This window comes from Rhinopithecus roxellana, chromosome 15, assembly GCF_007565055.1.
Source record: "Rhinopithecus roxellana isolate Shanxi Qingling chromosome 15, ASM756505v1, whole genome shotgun sequence".
Lineage (NCBI taxonomy): Eukaryota > Metazoa > Chordata > Mammalia > Primates > Cercopithecidae > Rhinopithecus > Rhinopithecus roxellana.
In genome coordinates, this window is record NC_044563.1 from 75,826,645 (window position 1) to 75,852,623 (window position 25,979).

General features: G+C 38.3%; 1 protein-coding gene across 3 annotated transcripts in view; it reads left to right on the forward strand.

Annotated features, from left to right (window-relative positions):
- Positions 1-25,979, forward strand: part of CADM1 (cell adhesion molecule 1) — a 338,763-nt gene that overhangs the window by 267,325 nt on the left and 45,459 nt on the right. For all 3 annotated transcript variants that reach the window (XM_010371713.2, XM_010371712.2, XM_030917956.1), the window contains exons 2-7: positions 54-200; positions 1,823-1,975; positions 8,967-9,104; positions 11,186-11,344; positions 22,573-22,672; positions 25,804-25,976. In XM_010371713.2, coding sequence (XP_010370015.2) covers positions 54-200; positions 1,823-1,975; positions 8,967-9,104; positions 11,186-11,344; positions 22,573-22,672; positions 25,804-25,976 — 870 coding nt within the window. The remainder of the gene's footprint in view (positions 1-53; positions 201-1,822; positions 1,976-8,966; positions 9,105-11,185; positions 11,345-22,572; positions 22,673-25,803; positions 25,977-25,979) is intronic.

Sequence of the window (25,979 nt, forward strand, 5' to 3'; positions counted from 1 at the left end):
AACGTTTTAATTGATGGAAATTTTCCTCTGACCTTTTCTTCCCTTTTTTTAAGGTGATGGACAGAATCTGTTTACGAAAGACGTGACAGTGATCGAGGGAGAGGTTGCGACCATCAGCTGCCAAGTCAATAAGAGTGACGACTCTGTGATTCAGCTACTGAATCCCAACAGGCAGACCATTTATTTCAGGGACTTCAGGCGTAAGTTTCCATCCCTACAGTTGTAGACGGCAACTTTTTTTCCTACATGTAGTCTTGATAAAGAGATTGCTAAGGCCACCTTTTTAAAATTTAATGTTAGATGCTTAAAGTTTAGTCAATTCTTTAGAGGGAAGAAGAGACAGGCAATCATAATCTTTCTACTTAATAGAAACCTTGAATGGCCCCTTTTAAAAGTAAGGCAGTCTTACTTTGCAATAGAAATTGATTGTAGTAATTCAAGGTGAATTGCAATTGAGTCCCAAATACTTAGCTGACACAAACAACTCAAACAGGGTAAGGCAAGGAAAATACAGCATTCTGAAAGGTAATCCCTTTGGTTTGAAGATTGAAGTTTCCAAGGCAATGCATGCCTATAAGCATAAAACCAAGTCTTCTCTCATCATAGCCTTTGGCATATGGAAGTGTCCATATGCTGAAATCTTTCCAAATGTAGTATCACAAAAACCAAAATTGCAACAAACTTGTGTAGAATACAAATGGTTCATATGAGTGTCAGGGCTTAGTAAGAGCAAGAATCAAATCTTTTGAAAAAAATTGTTATTGGAGAGCGTCGGTGCCTAACCAAAGCGAAGCATGTCCCTTCCCAGCTGCTTGTCCCCTTCCTCCCCAATACCTCAGGGTCATTCATGACCTGTGGAAAATGTTGATAAACCTAAGGAACATTTAAAAGGTTGAGGGAAGATAAAAGGAAATAAGCCAGCTTCTTTTCTTAAAGTGAATTTTCGTCATATACTAAGTTAGTCTTTGCCAAAATTAAAAAAAGGATTTTGAAAGAGAACATTTGAAATAAATAAGAGGCCCACATATATGAATTTTGCAGTGATTTTGATTTCCTGCTTAATGCCTAATCAGTTTCATACTGTGAAGCCAAATGTACTTAGGAAACCGCAGGACTAGTTTAAGGCCTCCGTAGGCTCGAGTTCATCCACTTTTTGCAGCTCCACCTCAAATCACATCAAATATGTTAAGGTGAATCCAAGTTAATTAGGTTTATTTTGCTATTAGATTATAAGTTTTTAAAATAATTTTCCTTTTGCTTTTGTAATTAATATGAAGGCCTTTTTAGTTCTGTTTCATAATTTGAAATCCTTGTTTTTTGAAGGTCTTACTTATACTTTTTGAGGCATTTTAAAAGGCTGTAGGCCCTAGTCCCTGAACTTCCAGTGCCCAAAGGCTAGGGGGGCCTGGCACTCCCTGCTTCAGGGAACTCATGACCTGCTTTTTCCTTTTGTTTTCTTTTTGTCTGTCTCTGGTAGAAAACTTGAAAACATGTATGAGTAAGTGCTGAAAACTGACAGCATTTGAAATTGTGCCAAGGTAGAAGGGTGCATATCTGGATGTGTGTGCATATATGTATTTTTTTATTTTTAAAATTCAGCAAGCCAAATCAGCTGGATTTGGATTGTATATATACACTCACACGTGCACTCATATGCATAAGTTTCCTTTGGACAGGGTTATTTGTCTACATGAAGTTACTGCAGACACCCAAAATAGTAAGTCAAGAAGTACCAGATACAACAAGATTTAATACATAATTAAGGAAAAGAGACTGTCCGTCCACCTTCTCACAATCACTCACTCTGTGTTTTGTTTCACAGCTTTGAAGGACAGCAGGTTTCAGTTGCTGAATTTTTCTAGCAGTGAACTCAAAGTATCATTGACAAACGTCTCAATTTCTGATGAAGGAAGATACTTTTGCCAGCTCTACACCGACCCCCCACAGGAAAGTTACACCACCATCACAGTCCTGGGTAAGAAATGCATATGGGGCTTACCCAGGGAAATGGAATGGGGATGGCCCTTACTACCAGACAGCTTACAGCAGCAAGGAAAAGGTTAATGGTGAATTCTCCTGTTCAAACTTGTTTCAGGAAGAATCGCCGCCCATCTTGCTGAATTTTAAAAATAGCCTGTTTTACCAAATGCTCTCAGGAATGGCAATCAGCAGTCTTTATAGATTCCACCTGCTCTTGGGTTTCAAACCTCAAGCTTCAGAAGCAAAGATCAAGAGAATTTAGAGCCCTCAAATGAATCACTCACCATGAAATGTTATTGCTTCTAACTACTGGGATTTTTTTCTTCCCTCTGTGCAGGGGAAGGGGAGATGGGCTACCAAATCTATACCCCATGGCAGAACTCAGTTATGAAATCCACATAATGATTTTTCCTTCTGAGTTACATCCTCGTTTTAATATCGTTGATCTCCTTTTCATTGGCTTGACTTATGGCCTTGTTTATTGCTTATACTCTAGATTATGCTGTAAAAAAAATCATACCCCATGAACATATACTTTGCCACAAATTGCTGTCATTGGACATAAAAGAGTTAAGAGCGCTTTTACTGATAATAAGCAAATAACTGTTGACAGGCTGCTAGGTGTAACTCCAGTGAGCTGAGTGTCTTCATTTATGATCACCAGATTGTGAGTTTCAGCAAAATCCCAGTAGCCAAGTTTCCATGTTTATATTTTAATATAGTCAGCAGATATTTCTATGTTGAAGGTGGTCTGAATTAGTCACCTTTAGACAAGCTTACTCTACTGCATAACACCAGCTGATTTGGAGTCTTGAAACTGAATTTTCAAGGACATACACTATAGCATGAGGCAAGATCTCTGATTTACACCTTCGGGAAGATGATGAATCAAAGTCTATTTGAGGCGGCAGACTGCAGCTTTTCAGTGTAATGATATGAAGATTAAAGAGGAAAGATAAATATGAAGGACATTTTTGCTTGGTATGTGTGCACATATATGTATTTATGGATGTACATATTGAGCTGCTGCCTCATTACTTTACTTCAACACAGCTGTAGAAGGGAAAATTTTTTTATTCATTAAGCTAAAACATAACCCTAATGCTCACATATATGTTTTTGACAAGAGGAGTATTGATTTTAGAAAGTTGTGTTTAAAACCTGTCCATACAATTTCTAATCTGGTCTGTGTTTAATGATAGATGGCTTTCAGGTATTTGTATTTGTCACTATTGTGGTCTTAATCCAGATTAGACCTGTAGAAATAGTAAGCATGGGAGGTTTTGCTGGGATGACTATTTTGGTATTTTGCAGATGTACCAAATTCACAAGCATAAATTTGAAGTTTTCTGTCTGTCTACTTGTATCAGAGTATTTGAAAACGCTCTTTGCTTATTGGAGTAAGTCATTAGCAACACAGACTTCAAATTGACCATCCACTCATCCACCCTTTGACTCATCATCGTTTATGGCATTTCCACAAAAGTGACAGTCATAAAATAAAATCTATTTATGGCATTTTGAATTTTCAGAGTATTTTACTACATATACCTTTACGTATTTATATGTTGTTTTTCACAGAAGTAAAATGATAATAACAGACGTTAGACATCTTGCCCAGGTTACACAGCACTCAGTAAGAACCAGGAATCTTAGAATTCGGAATAAACCTTACAATTCTGTCTTACAATTACAACGTTGGTGTCTTCCAGTCTAGGTTGTTTTCAGTTAAATACCGAATGCTTTTGTTTTAAGATTTTTTTTTTCCCCAAAAGGCGCACATCTTCTGTTTTTAGGAGCATATCTAGCCATTGGCAAGCAGTTGCTACTGCCTGTCATTTTCTGGTGCCTGACACATTTATTCTCAAAACCACTGCATGGATCAGTTTGGCTCTGAATATACCATGTGCTTGGGAACCAGTGTGCCAGCACTAGAATTTTGAGAGGCATTGTGCCTGTAATCCTTTAGGAGGTCTGATTATTCTAGAAGTAATAGGTTCCTACTTGTATTTTATAGAAGCATTAACTTGAATATACTCGAAAGTAGCACTCTAAAAAGTAGTAGATGTTCTTTCTGCAGATATTATTCATTCACTTAATATTCTTGCCATTTAATTTACTCCAGGATTCCTTGACAGAGTAAAATTGTTGTCATCAGTGTTTGAGTCTTTTATTTCCCAAAATCTGACAATTTCCACTGATACTCGTGTATTCAAACCATTCTCGTAAGGTTTAGAGTTTTCAGATATTATAATGAATGAAGAATGACTTTAGCATCTTCGTTGCTATCTGCAGTTCTCTGAAAAGGACTCCGCGTGTACTTACACAGCTGTCAAACTTCTTGATAGGTTGAAGATGCTCATTTTAGTGCATGTGTCTATTAGTTATTTGACGCATTCAGTAAAAACTTCAGCATAATTATAAGATATGGAGATGGGTATTTGTTAATGTTGTCTATGCTATTCTATAGTTACTATTATGCTTATGATCTTATCCATGTAAAATCTGAAGACTCTCCTATGATAGTTTGCATGCATTTAGTGCCTTTAAGGATATTCATTCACGCCTTCCACTTGTGACGATTTTGTTTCTTTCTCCAAACATACTGTAGGACTCTCTTTATACTCCTATTCATGAGAGCAGATGAATGAGACAGAGAATACACTTCTTTAAGATTAATATAGTTACTGATAATAGTAGCTAATATTATCACAGTCCTGTCCTTCTAAGATTAGTGTTCATTCTTAAGATTCCAGGAACAGGAGAACCTAATTATTTTAAAGGGTCTTAGAGTGAGATTTCACATGCTGATCAGCTCTAAGACTCCTCTTTTGTTGTAATGAATGTGACTCATCTTGATATTGCTGATTTTGTTAAATGTTGCAGGTGTCATGTTTATAATTAGCACTCTTGTAGATTTGAGGTAGCTAAGAAGGACCTTGACGTTCATTACTGTTTCCTAGTATTTCCCGCTATGTGATTTTCATTCCGGTTTTCATCTATATGCACCTCCTTAGAAATAGCTTTGGTTATTTTCATTAATGGCTGCAGGCAGTTTTTACTAAATGTGCTTGTTTAGTGGACCATGCGTAAGTATATTCTCTGGTTAGCAGCAGTTTTAATTCATTTTTCTTATAAATGGATTTTAATACTTTACTAACCTTTTGTATTAGAGTAGACATTATGAAGCTAAGGGAAAAACAGGGTAGAATTAGTAGACCAAAATAAGTTTTAAGATTTTCTTGTCCAACCCTTTTTTTCAGAAAAACAGATTTAAATCACCTCATTTATATTTTTGAAAGCTTTCCTGCTCTTAAAAAAAAAAAAAAAAAAAAAAAACTGAGCAAAGTCAACTTTGTAACATATCAATAAACTATTACGATTCACATTATCAGATTTTATTTTATAACCCAAACAACTCCCAGTATAAATGCCTATTTCTTCTTCTAACCCTAGCAAAGATCAGAAATACTGGTCACAATCTTGAGAAAACTATTTATGGGCTTTAAAAAAAAATCATTCAGTGATTTCACAGGATGGTGATCTCAACAATAAATAAGCCCTTTATTTTTCTACACTGGGCAAATTTTTTTTTTTTCTTTTTTGAGACGGAGTCTACCTCTGTCGCTGAGGCTGGAGTGCAGTGGCGTGATCTCGACTCACTGCAGCCTCCGCCTCCTGGGTTCAAGTGATTCTCCTCCTTCAGCCTCCTAAGTAACTGGAACTACAAGTGCCTGCCACCTCACCTGGCTAATTTTTGTATTTTTGGTAGAGACAGGGTTTCACTATGTTGGCCAGGCTGGTCTCAAACTCCTGACCTCAGGTGATTCGCCCACCTCTGCCTCCCAAAGTGCTGGGATTACAGGCATGAGCCACTGCAACACTGGGCACATTTTCTAGTGCTTTTGAAGTTTTCCACATTTTTACCTTAGCCATAAAGTTGAAGATGATGTCAGCTCTTTGGGCATATAATCCTAGGAACTAGCACTGGTTCAGGACTCACTCTGAAGTGTTATAGAATAGAATGTATCTGTTGCAATTGTTTGGATAATGCCAAACAACAGATAATCCAGATGAGGACCTAGCTGCCTGTCAGGCTGTCAGCCCCCAAATGAAATCTGGAGGAGACATTGGTGAATTTTCCTCGATCCTTATCTGTACCTGCCCCTTTTCATTTCCTTACTCTGGACCAGCAGACATTATTGATAATGTGGAAGGAACCCACCCTCATCTTTATGAACCAAATGGAGGCAATAAAGACTTTCCACCGAGAGATACCATTGAAGATGAACGGGTAGTGAAGGTTAGGAGAAGCTTTGGGTAAGCAGAGACAGGGGGTTTCCAGGCTTAGCATGAAAACGAGATAATAAAGGAAAGATATCCAGGAACACAGGAAACAACTATCTGAGTATGTTTGAGGCTAAATTCCACTAAGACTCAAGAGAGATGCATAGAGGAGTCTTTTAACAACTGCTGGACTGTCGCATCAAGAAGATTCCCATGTTTCCACAGAGGGACCATCAAAGTGTTTCTCCCGAAGTCACACAGATAAAGCAGGATCTCATCTGCCCCATTCCCTAGGGATTTCCAGGATTGCTGGTGGCTTTAGCCATTTGCCCTCTTTGTCATTTACTAAGAGAGACACCTTCCTAAGGTGCTATCCCATCAGTTACATTGCTCCATTACAGTTCTCATTAGGAACCACGGCATATTTCAACATGAAAAATTATTTTCATCACTCTTATTTTTTCCTGGACCTTGAAAGGTATTTTTTTTTTAACTTTCATTCCTCCATTTGTTGAGAAGACACTCCTCTATTTGTTATACCTTAGTTGTTTTGTTTTCATTTTTTCTTATACCACTCTTTAAGGTCTTATTTTCTTTAGGGTTTTCCTCTGACACTTGATCTAACAATAGCATGTAAAAAAATTCCTATAATACTGCACTCAGAATGCAGTAATATTTATTAATCCTAAACATCTAGTCTCTCCATGTATCCCCTATCTACCATCTAGGTATGTGTGATGAAAATCTATAACCTACCTGACTATCATCTGGCATGGATAAACTATGTGAAAGATACAGCTAGTTGAAGTCATTCCATTTCTTTTGTTACAGCCTTTCTGTGTTTCATAAAATGCTAGCAGATGTGAAACTCTAAATTGGATGTTAAATTATCTTTTTGTTTATTTTTTCTTAAAATGTAAACTAGGGTAGTTCTTTGCCATGTTTAACTACTCATTTGGGCCGTATCATATTAGCAGCACATCCCTTTGAGCAAATATGTTGTTTTCCTTGCACACAGGAAACAAAGAAGAGGGATCTTTTGGGTCTACTCATTACACCCACCACCACCAACAGCACCAAACACTATCTTGCTAAGGAAGTATGTGCAACAAATCATTTTACTTTTACTTTTCTATCATTCTCTACAGGAATTTTCAACTGCTCCAGATAAGTCTTCCTGTGGGCAGAATTTTCACATTGTGGACTAGAACAGTTGGAAATCCCAAATACATGGTTTAATCCCATAATTTATTGAAGCAGTATCAGAAATTTATTATTCAACTTGATCATCAGGATGGCATGTTTATACATATTTAATTTCTTGTTTCTCTTCTGAGTTGAGAAACTTATTAATCATAAGTCTCGGAACAGTCTTTGCTTATTCATGGTGGTCAGGACACATATTCTTAGATTCACTGTACTGAATTCAGTATTCTTACTGATTTTATTTCCACAGGCTCAGTCCTGAGGTAAGGTTGCATATGAAGTTTTACTGTCAACTCAGTTTCATAAAAGATAACATATTTTGTCATCATCATCATCGTCGTCACTATCCCATCACTATCACACTACATACTCTTGATTTGATAGTCAGTATTTTAACTCCCCAATCCGTTATTTTGACCATTTTATCACATATATATTTAATATGCTTACAGAAGGGTGGTTTTAATTCTGATATGTAAATCTACTTATAAGCACTTAAGAGTCTCTTTCGTCTTTGGGTTCCAAAATCTGGAGCACTGGAATTCAGAATATGGAAGATTGCTGCAAACTAATTGGCATTTCTTATATTACTGCATCTTCATATCCAAAGGATTTTATTACTACATTATCCATCAGAGGTTATGATTACATTCTGGATCTCTATGAATCATTTTAATTACATGGAACTGGTTTGAGGCACAGTTTTTCTGTGCATTTTATGGTGAGTGATTCTTTTAAGGACTCAAAGATTTTTTTCTTTGCCCCGTTGACTTTGGAATCTTTCATTTGAAGATTGAAATTCAAGAGTTGAGTTCAAGGAGAAATACTGCTTTCAGGGGGTTTCTGGTAAGGATGATCATTTCAATAGTATATACTCCTCTTTTATATCTACTTTCTGGTTAATTTGTGAATGACTGGTGACTAATATCTATATTGATATAATGTGCTCAGTGATAAGAGTGAGACATTGGTTATTATTATTATTATTATTATTATTGAGACGGAGTTTCGCTTTTGTTGCCCAGACTGGAGTGCAACGGCACAATCTCAGCTCACTGTAACCTCTGCCTTCGGGGTTCAAGCGATTCTCCTGCCTCAGCCTCCCAAGTAGCTGGAATTACAGGCATGTGCTGCCATACCCGGCTAATTTTATATTTTTAATAGCGACGGGATTTCTCCATGTTGGTCAGGCTGTTCCCAAACTCCTGACCTCAGGTTATCTGCCCGCCTCGGCCTCCCAAAGTTCTGGGATTATAAGTGTGAGCCATCATGCCCGGCCACATTGGTTATTTTATAACATAAATTTAGGATAGAAATTCTAAATTAACTGATTTTGCATAACTCACTTTATTTGATGATTACTTTGTATTTCTTTTTCCCTTCTTGTAATGATTTAAATTCCCGTCAGGAATGTCTGCTATTTTTCTCCTTTTTGATAGCAACAATGCAAAAATGCATTCTGTGTTTATAAAACACATATGTTTAATTTGTAGTCCCACCACGTAATCTGATGATCGATATCCAGAAAGACACTGCGGTGGAAGGTGAGGAGATTGAAGTCAACTGCACTGCTATGGCCAGCAAGCCAGCCACGACCATCAGGTGGTTCAAAGGGAACACGGAGCTAAAAGGTAAGCTGCAGATTGCCCCACACTGAAGTAGTTACTTTATTCTAGCAGGTATGCCTTTGTGAAAATCAAGGACAAATACAAAACATGCCCATGAAACAAAAGTATTCATTTAGATATGGTTTATAATCAATTACTAAATATGTCTGAGGCCAAAGCATAAAAGCATTTTATTGTTCTAATCCATGTCCTCATTCTGCTGTTTGAGGGTTCATGGTGATAGCTGTCACTCTACTCAGATGCCCAGAAAGAACTAAAACTGTAAACTAGAACTGTTTAGGCTAGGAAAAATTTTCATGAGGGCTATCTCCTGAGCTCAGGCTGTCTCTGTCTGTACCTTCAACTCTAATTGCTTTTGCCCTGTCTTTTGCAGAGACCTAGAGGAGATCAGAACGCCACATTTTTAGGGTATTTATTTTAAAAAATGTTGAACAGTCTTTCCTATGGTAAATTCCAGTCATTCTGACATCTATTGCACTATCAACTGTATTGACTGTATGCTTTCCTACAAGAGTGGTTGCACTAAGTGGACTAACAATTTCATCTTAATTGTGAATTTACAGGGACCACCTGTCTTGTGAAATTTGTGATTCAGTTGCCCAGTTCACCAGCCTGTTCTTGTGTAGTCTTTGATTTTGTGATGACAGTACAAGGCAGCTCCTTTAGCCCCATTCTGATCATCTTTACCTCTGTACTGGGCCATCCTGGGTTTGGGTCCTGGATCCACAAATGCCTGCCACCTCAGGTGTTGCATCAGATAAAGGAGACAGCCTGTACCCTATTTGACCATTTTTTTGCCAGTTATCTTAAATTCTGCATGTATTTCTGCATTCAGATTCCTTCCTTTTCAAAGTTACCCTGCAGGTAGTATTCTGCACAAAGGTCTTAGGGGCTGAATTCCTCTAATTGTTTGACAGAAATGCTAGTGGTATGCTTCAGTTTCCTCTAAAACAAGAATAATCATATTACATACTTTATGGAATTTTTATGAAGATGAAATGAGTGAATAGTTATAAAGTATTTAGCTAATACTTGGGCCAAAGTAAGTGCTGTATATATACTTGTTAAATAAATAAAGAGCGTGAGAAAGAAAAGAATCAGCCCTTTTAGAAAGAGGATATAGAAATCTATATCTGGAAGCAGATAAATCTATATATAACAGCTTAAATTTCAAGAAGCTTGTTCTGTTTTAATCTCCTATTTCCTAGGTATAGTTTTGGAAGGAAGGAGTTTCTCATTTCCTCTCTGCTTTTCTGTCTAAGTGAATTCAGCCATTAAATGTGTACCGATAAGTACAAAACATTAAAAGAAAGTTAATGGTGTGGCATGTTCCTGGGAGTGCTGAGTTCAGGAAGGGACTGCCTTGGCCTATTCATTCCATCCGGAAGCCTCCTCCCTCCTTTTCTGGGTGTTCTTGGACGTGTCTCCCATCTGGCCCCAAGCCCTGTATCTTACTTTGCTCTAGCCCACTGCCACTGCATTTTTGTGGTCTTCCAAAAGTCTCAGATTTTAAACATTTCAATTACAATTTCAATTATGTAAATCCATTTAGTTACTTTCTCTCTTAATTGTTGATGATGAGAGTAGGCAAAGGGGGTTGTTTGTAACTCTACTGCTTTTTGAATTACTTCGGGGATTTGGATAATATCCTAGAATTTCTGAATGGCATGACAGCCTAGTCGATATTTCAAGTTCAGATGGTTGTAGGGGTGAAAAACATTTTTCTTTTTATCTTCCTGAATACCTTGAGCAGCCACATGTCAAAATGGCTCAACTTTCAGCTGCCTATTTCCAGGAGATTTTAAAATAGAAGAACCATACATAATATATTTCAGTAAAAATAGTGTGTGCTATTCGGACTTGAAATATATCTTAAATACTATGCTGCCAGGTTGAAAAGTCAGAAATTAAGGAAATAAACATTTTATCAGGTAACTATTTACAGATTACTCTCATTCCAAGTAACTGCCATCATATTTGTTAAAATAGCAATGTTGGGGTTAGAGGACAGAGGAGAGGACATAAAAACAAACTGATGGAAATTCACCCAACTCTGGTGTCTTGGTACATTTTCTGTTCCCCAGGCAAATCGGAGGTGGAAGAGTGGTCAGACATGTACACTGTGACCAGTCAGCTGATGCTGAAAGTTCACAAGGAGGACGATGGGGTCCCAGTGATCTGCCAGGTGGAGCACCCTGCGGTCACTGGAAACCTGCAGACCCAGCGGTATCTAGAAGTACAGTGTGAGTACCCCAGTATCTTATTCTGAGGGTGTAGAGTTGCGATTCCATAGAAACTCTTCAGAAGCCATTTATTCAATGCATTCATTTTATATAGTATACATAGAATTCTTATTTTTGGCAGACAAATAAAGGATTATTTTATTGAAATACTGTACTGCCGTATTACAAAGTGCCAACGAGGATTTGAAAATGCTACATTGAACCCAAAGGTAAAACTGAAATGATTTCAATCTGCTCTAACACATGACTTAATTAATTTATTTGCATATAGACTGTCATCATTTCTATGCCAACTGCAAAATCTAGGGCAATTTTCCCCCCTTTTCAATCCCATCATAAGTACCGAAGTTTTTATAGCAGGTATTTTATTCCCATTCTATGTCAGTATTTTGTTTTAAATGGCATGTCTTCCTCTATTTTAGCTTAAATTATAGCATTGAGTTGAAAAGTCTACTCTTCGGGATCATTACCACAATCTCAATGGCTTTATCAATAAAAGCTAGATCGTAGTGAGTGAGGTTTTCTCCTTATCATGCCCTGTAGACTGAATATGGTCTCCTCATCTTCTCCTCTGGACCCTTCTACTTGAGAGTTTGAAAAAGTCTTTTTCTGCACAAAGCCATTCTTATGCCAAGGTTGTGGCTAAGTAGCCAGCTTCTCACTTTGTATTTGGCTTCTGAAAAATCAAGGTGATCTTTGAGTATGCATAATGAAATGCTACCAGAGTTTGGTTGGGATGGCAGTGATTGGATGTCTGATGAAGGAAAAGCTTTATTTACCCTTTGTGAATCATTGGATTAATTTCCTAGGGCTGCCATAACAAATTGCCACAAACTTGGTAGCTTAAAATAGCAGAAATTTCTTTCCTTACAGCTCTGGAGGCCAGAAGTCCAAAATCAAGGTTTTGGCAGGACCACACCCCCTCCCCTCAAAGGAATCTAGGGATGGATCATTCATTGACTTTTCCAGCTCTGGGAGTCCCAGGAGCTCCTTAACTTGTGGCTTCACCACTCCATTCTCTGCCTTCATTTTCACATGACCTTCTCCTCTCCTCTGTGGGTCTCTCCTCTGTATGTTTTTATGAGGACACTTGTCATTGGATGTAGGGCTCACCCAGATAATCCAGAATGGCCTCATCTTGAGATCCTTAAGCTGACTTCATCTGTAAAGACCTTTTTTTCCAAATTCAGCTACAGTCACAGATTCCAAGGGTTAGAATGTGGACTTACCTTTGGGGGCCACCATTCAACTCCATACAAGCCCTATTATTTATCTAAATGATCTGAGCAAAATGGGAAGGCAGGAAAAGTTATAAAAAGTTGCTTCTAAGAGGCCATCCCATTCCAACCTTTTCTTAATTCTGTGAACTTGGCTCAATTTAACATTACATAATGCAGGGTTTCCTCATTAATTCATTTCATCTGCTTCATTATAAAGCTTCATTATGGGCATCATGCTTATAATTTTCATATCACCAAAACTATTGTGGTATAATGTCCCTATAATGGGAAAACAGAAATGATCAGATACTATCTAAATTAGCAGATAGTAGATCTCTTGTGATTTTGTTAATATGTAATTCATTTAAGCAAACTTAATATCCATTAACTCTCCTTGTAGGGGCCCATTAGCTTTAATAATACATTAGCTCCTTTGTATGTCCTGAGTATATATTCACCCAGTTTCCACCCCTAAACTCTTTCAGTATTTTCCCAGAATATCTTTTAAATAGAATATAGTCCCACCCACCTACCAAATTACCCTCACTCCCAAATGCGAAATATTTCAAGCATTACACCTCTTACTCCTTGGAATACTTGATAATGATCCTTGTAAGCCTTGGTTTCCATAATGTGTAGATTCTGGAGGTTTGTCCTTCTAAGAAAAAGGAATAAGGTTCCACGTCTGAATCCATTTGGCTTCAATCTAACAAAGTACTGCTAGCCTTTAATTGCGGGAAAGTGACTCTAATGCCATCCAAAAATAAGGATGCATCAGCTGATCATTTTAAACTCTAATATGGCACCTTTTTGTGGGAGACTCTGTTTTTTTATCCAAGAAAATCATACAAATATTTTAGCCTTTATTCCACTTTTTGGAATATACATAAGGAAAAAACATTTTTATATAAAGGAAAGCTAAGAATTACAAAGCATTATATTAACCTGAATGGAACTTTGCATCTGATTTGATAATCTTAAGTAAGGTTCTCTGTGCTCAAGAAAATTCACTGCCCTCCACTCCTAGAGCACTATTGAGAACTTTACAGAGTCAGCCAGGAATTCCTTTTGTAGCTTCTTCAAACACAATTGGAATTCTCTACATCATTTCCTACCAGCTTTACTCTCCTTGAACACTAGCGGCTATGCAGTAACAAAAAGCTTCATTCCTCAAATGCCTGAAGCACTCAGTCACTAGGCCCTGAAGTCTGATCAGTCATGGCCCAGTGCTGTTGATGGCTCAACTCCAGTGCCCCCCACAGCCGTCCTTTCTCTGCAGACAAGTAGCACCACATTTTGATGACCATGAGGAAAGAAGAGATCAACTTGAATACATGAGACTCCTAGAATAATTTATTCAGTAGCCAGTCTGCAGGGAGGTTGAATTATTTTGGATGCCTATGAGGAGTAACATTGCACCTGTATTTTCATGTTGACTCATGCCCTTGAAGTCAGCAGTTCTTAACCTTCTGGGGATCATTGGCCTCTTTAAAAACCCTTTGATAGCTATGGACCTGGAAAAGATGAATACAATCACATATTCACCATATTCTACTTACAATCTAAGGAGTCCATTCACCCCTCAGGGTTTTCCTAAATTCAGTTATTTGAGGACCACTTGCACAAATTTGCCATGTTCATGTGTCATCTGTATTTTTACCTGATTTAGAATTTTTCTTTAAGTCACTTTATTGCTTTAACCTAACCAGGGCCTATGTAAAAATATGTATTAAATTATACATTTCATTTGTTATGTATAGTGTCTAATAAACTTTAAAATAAATGTACAACTAATTTTTTTCAATGTCCTTTCCTTTGCCACCTAAAAAGATTTCTTATGTTCTCAGTGAGAAACAATAGGTTATCACTAGGAAATATTGATCCCATTCATGGACCTCAGAGTCTGCTCCAAGTAAATAAGGCTACTTTGGGGGCAAATCTTATCTAATATCATTGGTATTAAATATGCTCACTTGTTTAAGCCTGGCTGATTTTGCTCCATGAAGGTTTATGGAAACCTCTCTTTATCCCCACCTAAGAGGAATGGATGTTTACCAGGACATGAATAGGGTTAAATGACAGATCATGGATTTGAATTCTACAGGAAGTAATTTTTTAAAAAATACTGTTAAAAAGGAAATGAAATAATGAAAACCTGCATTTATGTCATTAAATATCTTACTTTAAATATGACGGAAAAAAGAGAGGAGGGATAAAAAGAAAGGAAGTGTTGCACTTCTCTCCTTCAAATGGAGTGCTACCATAGTGCGTAGAAGACAAAGCTTGAGCTACAACTTGGAATTGCTTTTGTCTTGCGGATTTAAGTCCTAATTAATTGAACCAGGATTTTGCAGTGTTTGTTTGTTAGGACCGTTATTTGTGATACCAGAAGAAACTGTTGTGCCCAATTATGTGAAAAATCAGCCAGATGTGTATACTGTCATACTTTTAATAATCCTTAAGTTTTCGTTGAGTACAGATATTAATTGTGTAGTATGCATTGAAGTGATTAACATCAATGTAATTTATCATCTGGAGATTTCTGAACATAAATAAATGAGTTGTTTTGTTCAGCAAGGTGTTGACCCCTTCAGAATCAGTGAATTAAAGGCCCCCCCGTTTTTATTATAAATATGAAAGGCACCACAATCAGCCAAGTGTTCAGTTATTTGATTTTCTGGGGCATTAGCCGCTCTTCTTGTTTGTGACATTTCCCTGTTGGGTGCTCGTTTGCAAGCTCATTAATAAGGTTTTCTCATAGGAACGTTGCTGGGAATGAAGAACATACAGTAGGGCTCTTAGTTTTCTAGCTCTCACTCTGAGACTCAGCAAGGGTACAGCAGCAGCACACAGTTAAATGTTTAAAACAGAAAATAATTATGCTCCCAAGCTGGAAGAGCTCAAAGCTCTCTTCCCTTAGATGTTATGCAGAGAACAGAGAACAGTTTTGCTTTTTAATGTTCTGAGCTGCATGACCCTACAATCTTTCTGTGCATTTTTTTCTTGCGAATGTCTGTACAGGTGGTGTTGCCCAAATTTACAACATGGTTGATTATAGCAGAGCGTGATACAATTGTAGCACGGTTAGTAGAGCTTCAGATCTGAGGGAATGTACTCTTGTCAAATAAAAACCTGTTTAAACGGGAACAGTTCACTGTCTGAGCATTAAGGGAAAACTGTCTAAATAGCATCAAGGTGGCAACACATAGTGACATAAGCTGGGAATTCAAAGAAAAGCTGTGACCCTCAGTATGGAATTCAGATTGCTTTGCGCAAGGGAGGAAAGCCTTCCTCTGGACTGGGGTGAATATGAAGCTCTTGAATGACTGCTGTGTGGCTTTTGCTTTCACCTATCATAGCCTTGCTCTTTAAAATGTTTGGCAAAAATCCTCATTTTGTGAGGGTTTTGTGTTTGTGCATATTTGAAAAAAAGAAAAAAAAATCAGAGGTGAGTTTTGAAAGGAAGAATGAAAACAAAGACTCTAGAAATGGGTGTTTGAATGCCATGCCTGCTCTGATTATCATCTGACAGTTAATCGTATACGTGGGCATCATTTTCAAAATGAGTTTTATTGACTGAGTGTAGCTAGGTATTTTATAAATCCATAGCCCTGTTCATCCAAGGTCCAGAGTAGATTTTTTTTTCTTTCATTCCCTCAACTGGAGGAAAATTGGGCATTGAGGAGATGATCAAAACCTGTTCTTTATCTGTGCCAAAATAAATGTTTCTCTGGGTATCGATAGTGCCCTGCAGTGAAGGAGAGAAGAAAACCTGGAAATCAGAAAATCTTTCCTATTTGGAGTGGAGGATAACACATAGCTTCCAAGAGCAGCTTCGATATCAAATCCTCTCCTTCATCAATTCTGTTTCCAGGTTGTATTCTTCAAAGCATAATAGCTGGCGTTTTCAGATTTGGCCTGTTTCTCTCTGATCTCCAGTCTCAGTCTCAGTCTCAGTCTCGCTCTCGCTCTCGCTCTCGCTCTCGCTCTCGCTCTCGCTCTCGCTCTCGCTCTAACAGAATATGCTCTTCCTCCCACTCTCCCTTTTATTTATTTATTTTTTTAAAGCAGTGAATTGAGTTTCAGGGAAGTTATTTTAGTATTTATGATTCCTTATGAGAAATAATCAAGGAATGAAGAACCCCAATTGAAGCTAATTTTTTAACTTATTATTTCTTTGTGTTAACACAGAGTAGTGTTGGTTCCAAGTTCCTGATATTATAAGGACTATAGATTGATAGTGATACAATCTGCAGTACCAAAAGTGTCAAGAGGCTGAGTAACCAGTATTCAAAATACAAAGAGTGAGTGTTGGGCAAATACATCCTGAGCAAGACTGGAAAAACCCTTAAGTGTAAAGCCTTTGAATGCATACCCTGCAGAAAGAGGCCTGTTTTACTAAGGACCACCTCCTCTCATCTCACTGACCTTAATGTATTTGTAAAAGATGTGTCTATGTGGCTGTGGACATCGAATACTTACATAGTGAAACCAGTCTTCTAATGTACATACTTCACTTAATGGTTTTTAACTCAAGGTCAAATTTTGATTCTGTGGAAGGTTAAATAGTTGTGAAGCTGGCCTCTAAAAATCTAAAAGGAATAGTCAAACAACATCCTTTCTGATTTCCTGTAAGATACCACTTAGACACACACCAGAAGTGCTAAATAAATGTGTAGTGAGGTGGAAATATGTAAAGCAGAACACCTGGGCTGAACCTCCGATTTGGGGAGCTGGATTGACCTTCCAAAAGAAAAACGCAAGTATATTTTGTGATGAGGACTAAGAGGAACTCGTGATCTGATTGTATGTATTTTTTAATCAGTAGTAAAGGTAGAAGGAGAAGTCCATGCCCCAATATTTCTTCACTTTCTCATTCACTTATTCCTTCATTCACTCATCCAGTAACTGTGTCTCGAATGCTTACTGTGTGCCAGTCCCTGGCACTGTTCTAGTTACCAAGACTTCAAGAAACAGAGCAAAACAAAACAAAACAAAAACCCTCTGTTGTTACAGAGGGAACAGTCTTGTACAGAAAATCTTGCTATATGGATTTTCTTGCCCAGTGTTTGCTTACAAATGATGAAAATTGCTTCCAAGACACTGAAGAATATTTTGTGAGTGTGTACCCCCATTTAAAAAGCACTGGGAACAAAGCTTTCTGCCACAACACCGTGAAATCAAATTTGATTCTTCTGGGTAAACAGTAATTCTAATACCCACAAACCTACCTGAAAGTTGCAGCAAGAGAAGATTGCATTCTACTGTGGTATTGGTCTTACGTCAGTCCCATCAGATTTGACTCATCCCACTCACAATAGTTCAGGCCTCTTCAAGAGCCCAGTTTCAGTACTACAATTCATAACAACAGATGTGACAGCAGGAGGTTCTTCACCTTGCAAACAAACAAAATAAATGGCAGTGAAAATTATTCATGAATGTATTATGACAATAGAAAGCAAATCTTTTGCAAGATGTTCTCTTTACCTCCTCTGAGAGCTCTGCGTGACTCCGTTCATTCACCAGTCCCCAGTCACCTGGCATTGCTAGACATGGTCCTTCTTTAGTTGCAAAGCTATCCTCTCCCAACAATTTAGACAGCCATATGGTAGGGGTTGATTCTTGCTTTGAGCTCAGACAGCCTCTAACATTCACCAAATCTCAGGTTAATCTTTGCATTGTCGTTCTACTCCAAACTCCAGTAATCCTCCATGATTGACAAAGACTCTTCAGTCAATTCTTCCTCACTTGAATGTACAGGGGCTGACCCAGACCCACTACCCAGACATTCTGATATCATCTGTGCTCATGCTGCCCTTGAGTTCTCCCTGGTAGGACTTGAAACAATTAGCACTTGATCCACAAACATCAAATCCCATACTCCCTGGTGTTTCAGAATATTGGGTGAAATCTAAGTAAGAAACATGAAGAAGAGCCTGTGTCCCAAATGCAGTTACAGAAACAGATTTGCACTCAAGTCCCTGGACCTGGTTGCATTGAGCACATCAAAGAAAATATGACACCTGCGTTTCCTGATTTAGAAATTCTCAGGAAGACAGGGAAGGTTATGGGATCTCCGGGACAATAGGTCTCCCACTGGCTTGTCTCCTGCCAGGAGGAGGATGTCTTTTCCATTGACTCAGCTCTGCTCCTCTCTGCTACCCGGGAAGGGTGACATCCCAGTCATGAAGAAACTGCAAAGTACCTTTTACTAAAAGAAGGAATGCAAAGACCTGATATATTAGTGTTTGGACCTACAGAGGAGACTGCGCCTTTTCATTTACATAGGAAACTGAAATACAGATTACAGAATCTTGAGTTTCATCTTCTGAAAAGATCACAGAATGTGGTGCAAGGTCAGACTGGCATGAAATCAATTGTAATCTGCCAGCAAGCCATTCCAACCTCTTTAAGAGTTTCCTTTTATATGTTTTTTCCCTTTATAGAGAGAGCAAAGTACATTTAAAGAAAGTCTCATCAAATCAGAATGTCTTTCTAATATTATTTTTTTAATTGGTTGCTACTATAGTGTGACCTAAAGCCTCCTGGTATTTAACCCTCTGTGCAACTTTGACTAATGAACAAATTTTGTCTGCTATAGCAGTCTTGCTAAATGTCTTTTATGGGGTTTAAAAAAATTTACAGTGTATTATGAAAACCTCAGATCCCTCGACCTAATTGATTGGCTGTTGGTGATGCCATGTCTTTAACTGTAATGTTCTTTAAGTGTACAGACCTAACTATTTTTCTTATTTTTATATAGCAGTTCCATTTTATAATGACATTAAGCCATTCTGAGTGATACATTTCTGGGCAGTTATTGCACTTGGGTAGAAAGTATCATCTGGCTTTTGGCCTTGTGCCTTACGACACCAACCGAGGCATAAAATGATCCCCCAGAAAATGTACTAGGCTTTACCTCATTACTTAAAAATAAATCTTGGAAGCTGGTTCTGTTTCAGAAAAGATTTGGTGGGTTATAACATTTGATTTATGAACATAATTAAAATATAAATGATGAGCTCTGGGCTATTCAGTCAGCCATCTGGATTGTTAGGTATTTTGACATATTCATATTGTAGTTAGGCTCTTCAATGGAAAATTTAATGTCCCTTAGTTCTAGAGGTGCCAGTGGAATCCCAGGGTTTCTATTCCACCTGTTAAGAATGCTTAAGTTTCTCTTTCAGGACAAAGGAAGGGGAACAGAATTTGTTTTTAAGTTTCCATCACCCAGGGATAGATCTTGGCACATAGACCTTCTATAATATTTGATTCCTAGACTGGGCGAGAGGAAAGCTCATCTGCCCATGGTCAGATAATATGCCTATAAATACTGCATGTGTCAACAGAGGGGAACATTTTTCTGTATAATGCAAGCAAGACTAATGCTTACCTTTTCAGCCAGCTATTACGGTAACTGTGGCAGCTGTAGCCATAAGTAGATAGTAGATATTTCTCCAGAACTTAAAGAGTAAATTGGGAAAATCAGTTATCAAAACTGAAGGTGTATTTTTTATGATTTAGTAAGTGGTTTTTAAAATAAATTTCAGGTATAACAAATCCTTAGCTTGTTCTTCCTAATTTATGTGAATAATTGACAACTGATAAACAGCTCATTAGGAACATAAAAAAAGCATTTAACTAAAACTCAGTGGGACTGAAGAGGCAGAGTGGGTTAAGTTTTTTAACACTGTCTTTATTATTGATGGAAGTTGAGCATGTAAAATCCTTAGTGCACTGTGCTGAAAAATATGTCCTCTCTGTTTGCTTGTAAATTACATGAAGGAAAAAAGAAGAAAAACAAAATCCTTCCACAGGCCAACAAGCATTCTGCTTCTTCTTAATTAATGGCCAAAGTCAGCAGTGCATGAAAAATGTAGCCTTTCTGTAGATCAGAGATTAACTCATAAGCAAATATTACATTTCAGTCCAAATTTGGGGCTTTAAATTTAGCCTCACCCAGAATGGTTCATGGGTAAGAATGCTAGAGGTCCCCTAACTGGGAACTCTAGTAAGTGCTGCTGTTTCTGGGTATGAACTATGAGGTAGCAGGTCTTTTGTTTTCTGTGTGTCCAGTGTCATAACCTCATAACCTTCTTCTTTCATTTTTTTTTTTTTGTATCTTTTTTAAAAACTGAACTTCACCAACGTGTGTGTGTGTGTGTGTGTGTGTTACACGACCACAAACAATAAACCCACACCTGATGCCTAGCAGTTGTAGTTAGCCTAATATGTGGCCTCTGTCTCTAAAAGGGGGTTCCCAGGAGCTCGTGAACCACCCAGTGCTAGTTCAAGGTCATCCTGTTTATTCTTCACAAGCATTTCTGCTTTTCTTTAATGACTACCTTCCCGACCCAGTTATCAGTATCTGGAAACCTCAACACCATTTTGCTCTTAAACATTTTCTTCGCCAACGTGTCCAAGAATAGAGCTGTGTAACTTGCAAGGGTCAGCTGGAGTTTCTGGGCTTGTTAACTTTACGTTCTCTGGCAAGCGACTTAGCTTCTCAGAAAGCACTACCAATTCACAGTATGCCGTGCACACTGGTGGGTGAACAAGGGGGCTCTCTGAAAAGGTTTTGAATGCCATGTAATTTTTAGAGACATGAGAGAAAGATTCGTGATAGGAAAGAGACCATAAGAATGCACCTAGAAAGCAGCCATCCCTAGTGAGGACTTCCTTGTGCAGCTTACATAGCTGTGTACGGGATGAGATTGGTTGAGCCTTGCCATAATATTTCTATCTTCTCCCTTATTCCATAGGATGAACGTTAATGAGCTAACCACAGCTTGTAAAAGGCCAAGGGGCTGTTGTTTAGGTGGTATGATTGTCTGAGGAAGTAAAACTATGGTAATTGTTTTGACCTTTCAGCCAGCCGATGCCTTGCCCTCTCACATTTATTACTCTTGGGTACATTTCCAAAAATATGCATTTACAGAGTCACAGAATTAAATGAGATAACTGATTTAGGGATTAATAGTTTGTTAGTTCAGCACAGAAAAAAACAATCTCCTAATTCCATTCAGGTTTTATTTGTTAATGTATTTGTATATGTATCTATGTTAATTCCAACTTCTGTAGCTTCCCTCCCTATTCCCTGAACTTCCCCTTATTCATCTCTCATAGCCATATCCCCACACTGACAAACACAGTTTTAAGTAGCTGGTGGAAATAGGAATGCTTACATCTCCTTCCGAAGTACCTCAATGCATTAGGAAGCTATACCTGGCTTTAATTATGGATTACCATTGGAAATGCACTTGGGAATCAGAAATCTATCCCAACATAGACTTCTGGGGCTGTCTCTCTCTATGATCTTGGATGAGCTACTTCAGTCTGTGGGTACCAGAGTTCCCATCCCTAAAACTAGGCTTATTCTACCACCAGTGATGGTCCTAGGAGAGCAGATCCTGAGTAAATGTCAGTATTTTTTCTTTTTAATGTTTGCAATGAGATATCAAAGACTTTTCCCTGGAAGGGCTCCCAAAATGTCCCAGTTCTTTTTCCTTAAAGTCATTTGAGTGGAATTCAGAAGTTCTGCTTTCCCATTTGAAAACAAGAACATAGAAGAGGCAAACTTATTAACATGCAGTGTCACAACATATTGTCACATAGTAATATATGATATATGATAAAATGTATCAATTCTGAGCACCACAAATATCTATGGCTTCACCTCAGCATGAAGGCAAATGAGTTTCCTTTAGCTTGAGTGAGTTTCGAGATAAACTTCAGTGTAACAAACTGTATTTCACAGGAAACGTTTGATGTGGCGCAGTTGGCTTGTGAATCTCTTATCTATTTGCTGTTCACTCCTTAGAGTTATTAGTCAATTTAATTTGAGCAAATGCCAGGATTACTAACTAATTAGAAGGGTGTTACTGAAGGCATCGGATGGGAGAGAGTAAGTGCTGGACTGGTACTGTGGGTTTTGAGGCAGTGTGGGAGTCTGATTTTGCCTGATGATATCATTTGCTAAACATTATACTTTGTGTTGTTGTCACACAGATAAGCCTCAAGTGCATATTCAGATGACTTATCCTCTACAAGGCCTAACCCGGGAAGGGGATGCGCTTGAGTTAACATGTGAAGCCATCGGGAAGCCCCAGTAAGTTCTGAAGGACAAGGTTGGCAGAGGGTCGTGCACAGTAAATGCCACAACACAGACGTATGCGTTCACCAGTCCTTGGCCTGTCACCTGTCTCCTGCTGCAAAGGATGGATGGTTTTTCAGGAACTAAAGAATATTCAGTGAGAGGGGAAATAAATATCCATAGTTCTTAATGGTCAGGACTGGGAGAAAAATTAAATGCCAGCTAAGATTGAAATCTCAGCTAATTCTATTTTATTATCATCAACATGATTGTCAGGACTATTTTCTCTCTCACATGCAAGAATAATCCTAATAAATTCTTGGTGTCCCCCCAATCTAATGATATATCTGCCACCTTTTGTGTTAATATCTAAGCTGCTACAAAGATGGTTTTTAAGACTTACATTAAGCTGCTATGTTTAGGGCCAGCTGTAGGCAAATGAATTTGCCCTACCTTTAATTTTGCATCTTCTTCCCTCAAAGAAAAGTATCATTCATACATGACTCCCAGAAATATTTTTGTTAGTAAGGAAAAGCTCAGGAACTTTTCTTAAGGAGGACATATGTGCCACTTCATAAGAGAAAAAGAAGAAACAACTAAGACTGTTATTTTATTGAAAGTATAAAGGAGCCACTTGAGTTGCCCTGTGAAATGATCCAAAGTGAATTAGAGGAACTACATGTATCATCACTAATACAACAAAAAAAGCCACACAGTGGTACCACTTTAACTATTATTCAGTTTACTTAGTGGGCAGGGGACACTTCTTTTGTATTTCTAGTAAAGATTGTTTTTAACTGTTTCTGTTTCTTAGGGGAAAAAGCAAGTTGAGGATTCATGAAATGAACTAATAGGTCAGTGTTGGGACTAAGGGCACTCAAACTTGAGTGGTACCCAACAAAAAACAGCATTGAGCTCCCTCTGCTGTCCCCGTAGTATGATTTTCTTTTTCCCTCAAAGAGTTTTGCTAGCCAGCATCATCACAGTTTTCATATAAAGAATTCAGAGCATCTTAACAAAGCTTCCCCAGAAATCTCTGGAAAGAAGCCTCCCTATTTTAACTAAGGAACCATCTATGATAAGAGATCAGAAAGCCAAAGAGGGCTCTAGCTGTTGTTGGTTCTCTCTTCTCATTTCAACCCTCCCTATCTTTGTACTTAGCGCTCCATGTGCTGGAATTTCCTTCCCTCTGTGCTAACCGTGTGGAGTTTTAAATGACCTTTAGGAGGTGGAAAGTGGTCTTGGTTCTGTTTCACTTTCCCTCTGGTGTTCCCAAGTTATTTGGTTTTGAATGCTTCAAGCTTCAGCAGAGTGATCTTTTTCTCTTTTGAGCACTGCCAAAGATTCAGATCTTTCTTTTTGTAAACAGTTTGAATTATTCCCTAATTAGCAGCTTTCTTGAAAAATAATCCAATAGAGGAAGGAAAAAAAAAATTCTCAGAGGCCTCTTGCCACTTGCAATACCTGTGTTCGGCCACATTAACCACAGTTACTGTATATGGCTTGCTAACCTATACTTTATTTTTGTTTTTTTCCCCTGAAGAAGGTACTGCGTTCAATTGAATGTGCCACGGGGACAGTAAATTACATGTTTCCTTCAGGACATTTATGCCAGAGAAGGGATTTGTTTGTTCCTTTCAAATAGGAACTAGTATATGGTTGTGTGAGCAAGCTCACATTACTCTACTGCTACCCCTTCTAGCATATTACCTATTTATTTTCTCAAGAAATTGCATACAATAAAAATGGTAATTTAACTTGCCATTAAATGTTGTGAATATTCTCAGCACTTACCCCTACTGATTGTTTCAGCTGTCAAGCAGCAGGACATTAGGTCTGATTGCCAGGCAGGCCCATTTGCCATTGCCTACAAGGAGGACATATGCAGTACTAATTTTTAAATAATTTACTGGGTTGTGATGACAAACCCATGTGTAATTAAAGAAAAATTGGAACTTCACATCCCATTTGAAAACTGGAATGCTACTTGACAGGGCTAACTTGAGGATCCGTTCTTCATTAAGCATGGTTCTCTTGTCGTGTCGCTGCTCCTAGAGGCAGCCGTAGGAACTGGAAGGAAGTAACTTCTGAGCTGGATCTCTGCTGTCCTTCCTTCAAAATGGAAGTTTTCAGGCACAATTCTAAATGTAGCCTCAACTTCATAGGATGTTGAGGGAAACGCCTTGAAGAATGGAAGTTTTCAAAAGATACTTGGTGTGTATGCATTTTTAGCTTTGGCAAATCTTATGAAATTTGCTTTTTCCCGATGGATACAAGTGTGGTACTTTAAATCACTAAAACAAACTTGTCTCTGGTAAGCAGATGCCCTGGGCCCTAAGGGATCCATGTGGAATGCATTCCATGGTGATTAGCCTGAGAGCCCTACCCACAAGCTTGGGGCACTGCAGGTGCACACACAGGGAAAGTTCTTGCAATATGCAGGCCTTGGAGAGCCAGGAAAGAAGGCAATTTGCCAAGAAACAGATAGACATGGTGGACCAAGGCATCAAAGACAGGGTGGCATTCTGGGTAGGGGGAGGCAGGTTATGGGGAGAGGTTAAGGAGAAGAGGAAATGATTACGTCTTTCCAGAATCAGAGGTGGTTTTTCAAACAGAGGCCCAAGAAAAGCACTATTCAGATATAAAAGTCCGTTCCTTTTGGTGAAACTCAAAATCCATTTAAATATCACAAGAGGCTTCTAAGCAAGTCTTGGTGTGTTAGTAACCATCAGATGAATGCATGTATCACTAGCCAAGAACTTGATTTCTTTCCTAATTAATGGGATGTTAACAATGGGTGAGCTCTGTCCTGCCTGAATTGGTGTGAAACAACACAGCAGGGCATAAAACTAGGGCACACTTATTTGCTGATTTGTCGAAGATGAATTGGAAATAATGAGACTCCTGCTTGTGGTCTGTTCAAAGTTTTTCAACACCTGATCATGTTTAAAAGAAAAAATTGTATACCAAACAGATTTTTGGAGACTTCACAGTTGTAATTCTGTGAACTTAAAATATCTCCAGTAGGTCCTCATTAATTGTGTCACCCTGCATGCGATTCATTTAATGCGTGGGTGAGAAGTTTGATGCAGACATCTTAATGGGTAATGATAATGTGACTTGTCTTCCTCCCCTTCCCCCTGCAGGCCTGTGATGGTAACTTGGGTGAGAGTCGATGATGAAATGCCTCAGCACGCCGTACTGTCTGGGCCCAACCTGTTCATCAATAACCTAAACAAAACAGATAATGGTACATACCGCTGTGAAGCTTCAAACATAGTGGGGAAAGCTCACTCGGATTATATGCTGTATGTATACGGTA